The sequence below is a fragment of the Phocoena phocoena genome, chromosome 11 (genome assembly GCF_963924675.1).
Source record: "Phocoena phocoena chromosome 11, mPhoPho1.1, whole genome shotgun sequence".
Lineage (NCBI taxonomy): Eukaryota > Metazoa > Chordata > Mammalia > Artiodactyla > Phocoenidae > Phocoena > Phocoena phocoena.
This window is the reverse complement of record NC_089229.1, coordinates 6,062,774-6,068,773: the sequence shown is the minus strand read 5'-3', so window position 1 is coordinate 6,068,773 and position 6,000 is coordinate 6,062,774. Positions and strand designations below refer to the sequence as shown.

At 62.7% G+C, this 6,000-nt stretch overlaps 1 protein-coding gene across 2 annotated transcripts in view; it reads right to left on the bottom strand.

Moving 5' to 3' along the window:
- Positions 1-476: 476 nt before the first annotated feature.
- SCUBE1 (signal peptide, CUB domain and EGF like domain containing 1) overlaps positions 477-6,000 on the bottom strand; it is a 129,876-nt gene continuing 124,352 nt past the window's right edge. For both annotated transcript variants that reach the window (XM_065886745.1, XM_065886746.1), the window contains 4 exons: positions 4,948-5,145; positions 3,266-3,418; positions 2,801-2,880; positions 477-629 (listed from right to left, as the gene is read on the bottom strand). In XM_065886745.1, the coding sequence (XP_065742817.1) occupies positions 477-629; positions 2,801-2,880; positions 3,266-3,418; positions 4,948-5,145 (584 nt within the window). The remainder of the gene's footprint in view (positions 630-2,800; positions 2,881-3,265; positions 3,419-4,947; positions 5,146-6,000) is intronic.

Sequence of the window (6,000 nt, the reverse complement as noted above, 5' to 3'; positions counted from 1 at the left end):
CTTCCACGGCCTGGCCTCCTGTCTTGGATTCTGCCTCTGAGAGCCCCCCTGAGACATGGCAGCCATGCCCCTCTCTCCCCTGAAGCACCAGGCAAAGGGCACATGCAGCCTCCAAAGGTCAGCTCTGCCCGGGACCCGCCTGGGCCGTGGCCGAGCGTCCTGGGTCCGGGTGGCGTCCGCTGGTGCCAGCTCAGGAGAGGGCGCTATTGGTGTCCTGGAAGGAGCAAGAAAGGCTGCCTTAAGCAACGTTTTCCCACGGGGGCGGCATCAGAGGAGTGCAGCCGGGCTGGGGTCTCTGCCTGCATATGTGGTCTCGCCCGCCACGGGCTGGCCAGAGATTCCTGAAGGGCAGACGCCACGGCGATTCCCAAGGCAGCGTGGAGGCCCACGGAGCCGCCTGTAGCTTCGACTGTGGAGGGGAGGAGCTCTCTCCTCCCCGGGTAGCCGGCACCCCACGCAGGGCGGCCGCACCAGTGTTACTTGTAGGGTCGCAGGAACCGGGACACCTTGGAGCGTAGCAGTTTGATGAAGGACCGTGGGAACATCTCCTTGGACTCCTGGGCTGTGTACTTGAAGTAGTTCTGGGGATGCGCCAACACGTCGAAGAGGGCCTTGATCAGCTTCTTGTCCTGCGAGACACGTGAGGCCAGGGTGAGGGGCCTGGCGCCAGGCTGGAGGGCCCTGGCCGCTCGCCTCTGCCATGCCCGGCGCCCTGGAGGGGCCTGAGGGTGTCTGCGGGGATGGGGGAAGGGGGAAGAGGCTGGGCTGGCTGGTGTGTTTCAGGACCCTACAGACGCTTTGCCACGAATACTTTTTCGGTTTTAATAGCCTAATTGGTTTTTTAATAGTCTATTCGTTTTAACTCTTGTTGTTCCAGTCACATTTTATCTTCAAAGGGTGCGCTGCAAAAACACAACAGCCAACCCCCCCCAGGTTGAAAACCAGAGCACACGGAGTAGACAGCAAGGCTTTGGAGGCCAACAGGCCGGACTGGAAACCGCAGCTGCACCATCTCCCCGCTAGTGCCTTAGCCCTGGGAAAACGGCCCTGCTGCTCTGACCCTGAATTATTCATCTGAGTGATGGGGTGACGATCCCTCCTCTCAGGGCTGGGCGGAAGAGGAAGTGCAGTCCTGAGAGCCAAGAGCCTGGCCCAGGGGTGCCGCGAGGGTCCAGGCGGCCCACACTCAGGCGCCGTCCCTCACCAGCTGGGCACCCTCTTGGAGCCCAGGATCATCACCTGTAAAGTGGGGCGATGCCGCCCTGGAGGAGAACCTCCAGTGACCGGCAGCCACCGCACCGCGTGCTTCCTGCCCCACGAGCTCATCGTCTCAAGCGGCCGTCTTGCGGTGTGACTCGTCCCGGCATGTGTGAGCGGGCACACGCACGCACACGTGCACGCACACACACACACACGCACTCCCTCTCCCATGTGTACACATGCACCCATGCCCTTGGAGACACTGGTGGAGTTCCTCCCATGTGCTGGGCGCAGTGCCAGGTGCCGGGGAGAGTGCTGAGGGGGAAGCCCTGTGGTTCCTTCCCCATGGGGGGGGGGACGGGGGCCAAATAATCACAGGACAAACCTAAACTGCAGGTCTGACGGCCAAGAAGCGGGGGGCCACCTGGGGCCCTCAGAGCGCAACCTGGCTAGGGAGGCCCAGAGGATGGGACGCCTGGGCTGAGAGCAGCAGGGACGGGAGGACGTCCACTGAGGAGAGGATGGGGCGAGCGTTCCTGGGAGGCTGTGGCCAGTGAGGTGGGGAGCGGAGGCCTGAGAGCCTCCGTGGAGGCAGGTGGTAGCTGTGCCAGGCTGGGTCTCGCTGGCCAAGGCTTGATCCTAAGAGATGGGAACACTTCTAGCTCTGAAAAGATGCTCCCAGCTGCAGGGTGGAGCTGAGGACAGAGGGCCGGGGTGAGGACGAGAGAGTCAGGCACTGTCAACAGGACAGAGTCGGAGAGGCCAGGACGACCCTCTGGTTCCCACTAAACAGACAGGTACCTGAGGAGGGCAACGAGGGGCTTCGTGCCCCGAGATCCCCAGGTATCATCCGGGTAGGGCAGCAGGGGGCAAACCTCTTGGCTTACAAACTGCCTACTGCGTGCAGGAGTGCTCCAGGCCTGGGCTCGGAGACTCTGTGAGCCATCCCAGTTTCTCAGACACGAGGCGGGGCTCAGGCAGCTTGCCTCAGACACCCAGCTGGGAGGTGGCAGCTGGAGCAGAAGTTAGCGAGGGACTGGCCGGCCCCGCTCTTACCCTCCGCGCCACCCTCGGCTCCCAGGCTGGGGGTGCTGTCTGCCCAGGGCTGGGCCGGGGCCCGACCCCCAGAGCCCAAGCAGGTCCCTGAGTCTGGCTCCTCACGGTGACAACCTGGGCCCTGACCCGACCTGTGCCCGCGTGTGACGGCCACAGCCCCCGGATGACTAGGTGGCTCTACTTCTCAGGACGTGGGCGGGATGAGGAGGGAGTGAGTCCCAAAGGCAGCGGAGGAGTCTCCTGATTTGAAGAGGCCACGCTGTCGAGCTCTCCCCATTTCACAGATGAGGAAAGTGAGGCCGAGAGCTCATAAGGAACCTGCCCACGGGCACGTCAGCAGGTCCTGGCCTAGAAGGACACATGCGCTGGACCAGCCCTGCCCCTGGCCGCCTGCTCCCATCACCTTCTCTTCTCCTGTTATCACTCTCCTCTCCTCACTTCTGTGCAGGGCTGGGGTTGGGGCTGGGGGCAGGGATGGCCCTGGATCATCACAGGCCACCATCCCAGGATTATACGATCCCTTCCCATAGGAAAGCTAGCTCACTTTCAAAATTTCCTGGTGATTCTCCGAGGCGTAGAGCCGTCCGTCGCGGACGATATCTTCTATTAACTTCTGGTAGTCCTCTGCGAAGGCCACCGGTGGGGAAGGGAGGAAGGTGAGGGTAGAGGCTGAAGGCGAAAGTCCCTCCTGCCTCCTGCTACCGTCAGCCTCGGCCCTCCCCCAGGGCTTCAGACTGCGTGCCTTTGTCTCCTCCACCCACACTGGTCTCCTCCAGGTTTGACTAGCTAGAAAACCCCTATACAACCCTCAAAACCCTGCTCGGGTAGCACCTCCCTCTGGGGCCCACAGACACCACTAATAGTTCCCTCATCTGCACCACCCTGTCCCCCTTATGGGCCTGTCTGGACCCCACAGTCCCCCAAGGCTGGAGCTCCCTGAGGACGGGGAGGTGTGATTTGTTTCTGTGTCCCCAGGGCCAGCCTGGGTGTGCAGTGGGGCCACGCTCACCGTCGTAGGTGACATAAGGTACTTGGAACCCTTTGCCGCTGTTGCCTTCGTTGGATTTGAACTGGATCCAGAGCTTCCTGGAGCGGGAGGTGAAGGCGATGGGCCTCTCGTAGGTCTGGCAGGTCTCATAGGTGGTGATAGAGGTGGGTGAGGCTGGGGGCGGGGCAGGGGGCGGAGGCACGTCATGGTTGAGCTGCCCCAGATCCACAGCTCCTTACCGGGTCCCTGACCTCCTGCCACAGGCCTCTGGCCTCCCCACTCAGTCAGCCATCCAGCACCCACAGCACCCAGTCCCCCAAACACTCCAGCTCTCCCGTCCCCGCACTTGTTCCCTCGGCCCTAAACGCCCTTCCCGACCCTCAGCCCCAGTTCCTACTTGTCCCTCGGAGACAGGTTTCTGTGCCTCCTCCTCCAGGAAGCCTCCCTGACTGCTCCACCCCCACCCTACTCTGTCTCCTCTCTGCTCTGTGAACACTGTACTACAGCAGCCCTTCTCTATAGGGCTGTCACTGTCTCCCTGCCAACTGCTCCTCAAGGACAGAGCCCACGCCTGCACCCAGCACAGAGCCAGGGCTGGGGTGGGGGGTCAGTCTCCTCTCCCGGTGAGCAGACGAACAAGGGTGAGCCTGCTGACCCCTGGGGTGCCTGGGGCTGGCCAAAGGGTGCCCCACTTCCTCACTGCTCCCTGGGGGAGCTTTCCTGAGGTGTCCTCGAGGTGGGAGAGGCTGGCCTCCCTAGAGCTCAGCTCTGTGGACAGACAGTGGAGGGGAAGGTGTGGACTAGGGAGGCTGGTGATGGGAATGGGCGGGGGATGGTCCTGGGCTGGGCTCTGACTGGCTGTGGGACGCTGGCCGGGTACCTTGCCCTTCCTGGCCTCCCAGGCCTCCCATTCACACTGGGGGCCATTTCCTGCTCGTCAGCTACACTGAGTGGGTACGGCACACAGTGGACAAGGCCCTCCCCCTCTCCCGTCCCCCCCCCCTCCTGCTCCTCTGGCTGGTCTCTGTGTATCAGACACACCCCAGGCCCCGGTGGGCGGACACATTTTTGTGTCTGTCTTGTCCCCCTCCTTCTTCCCTAACATTCTGACCTGGAGCTTGCTCCCTGGGGGCACTGCGGCCTTAGCACAGCAGCGAGGTCCCCAGCCGAGGCACAGGCCATAATGGGTTCTACCCAGTCCCTGGGGGGGTCTCAGGGCTCCCCACCTTTCTCGCTGCCGTGGCCATTTGGGCAGGCGCTCGTGCCCACCCACTGCTAAGGGGCTGGCCCATCGCTCAAAGTCTCACCCAGAGGCCCCATGGGGGTGGGGAGCTGGGAGGCTGCAGCTCACAGAGCAGGGGAGCGGTGCCCTGTGTGAGTGCACAGGCTGGCCCTTCACCATCCCTCCAAGCACAGAGTGGGGAAGAGGCCCTGCAGGGCAGGGGGTGCTCCTGGAGGCTCACCCTGGGCGGTGTGGCAGGATGCGGGAGAAATGGGATGAGAGACTGGCTTGTGGTCAGCATCGAGACCACACCTGACCAGGTCCTGATTCCCACACTTAGGACACACCCTAAGCTCTCTGGACCTTTCCACACAGCTCTGGAAAGCCCAGCCCCTGGGGTCAGAGGTGAGTGCCCCGCAGAGCTGTGCCGCGGGGGAAGGGTGGGCGTGTGGTTGAGGCCTCCCCCCCGGACGGCACGTACCGCTCTTCCTCATGACCAGGACGTCGCCACACCCGTCCTCGATGGGCAGGAAGATCTCGGGGACCACGATGAGGATCCTGCGCTTGGGGGGCGGCGAGATGTGCCACACGCACTCGGCATTGGCCGGGTAGTCGCCAGGGTAGTTGGGGGACTCGATGTAGCCCGTGTAGTCGCCAAGCTCGCCGCCACAGTGCTGGTCTGTGGGCACCACGGCCCGTGCCCTGGTCAGGCCCGGCTGGCCCTCAGCAGCCTTGGCGGCCCAGGGCAGGGCTGGTAGGTGCTCTGCCCCCTCTTTGGCCCCCCTCTACCCGGTCCTCCCCGCCAGCAGGCCAGGCTCCAGGCCGGTCTTCCCTCGGGGACCTCTCAGCAAGGGGCGGGTCCTCGTTCCGTGTTGGTTCTCGGAGGCCCAGCCCCGGGTGCCTCCTTCCTGGGCTGCTTCCCCTGGACCTCCGCGGCCGGGCCTCGTCCTGGCCTCCTGCCTGGAGCTGCTCGCCCCGCCGGCAGGCACGTCCATGCCCCCGCCGCTGCCAGCTCCCCGCCAGCCCGTGCTCTCCTCCGTGTCTCAGGCAAGGCCAAGTGTGCCCCAATGTCCCCTTTCTCTCCACTCACTCGTTTGTGCAACCCTTTGTTCAACATCCCCTGAGTGCCCGCCAGGTGCCAGGTATGGCCCTCCCCAGGGAGCAGGCAGGCTCAGGGACCAGCAAGAGATATGCTTCCCCACCTTTGCAAGTCTAGCTAAGCCGTGCATCCTCAAAGAGGCCAAACGTGACTTTTTTTATGAGCTAAACGGTTCCTAGCTTAACTGCATAAAGGAAGTTATGCAAAGAAAACTGAGTGTAAATACTAAATATACATAATTTTCTCACACATTTTCATTTAAAGATCTCCGCACATCAAAATTTCTGGGAAACATTTCATTTTCACCTTATCATTCCAGAAGCTTCCCTCCCACTTTTCCCCCACTTTTCCTCATTAGGACGTTTAAACACTTAAAACCCTGCCTGTGCTGAGCTGCCGCAGGAGGCCGCGAGCCCAGCTGGGGCAGCCCGGGGA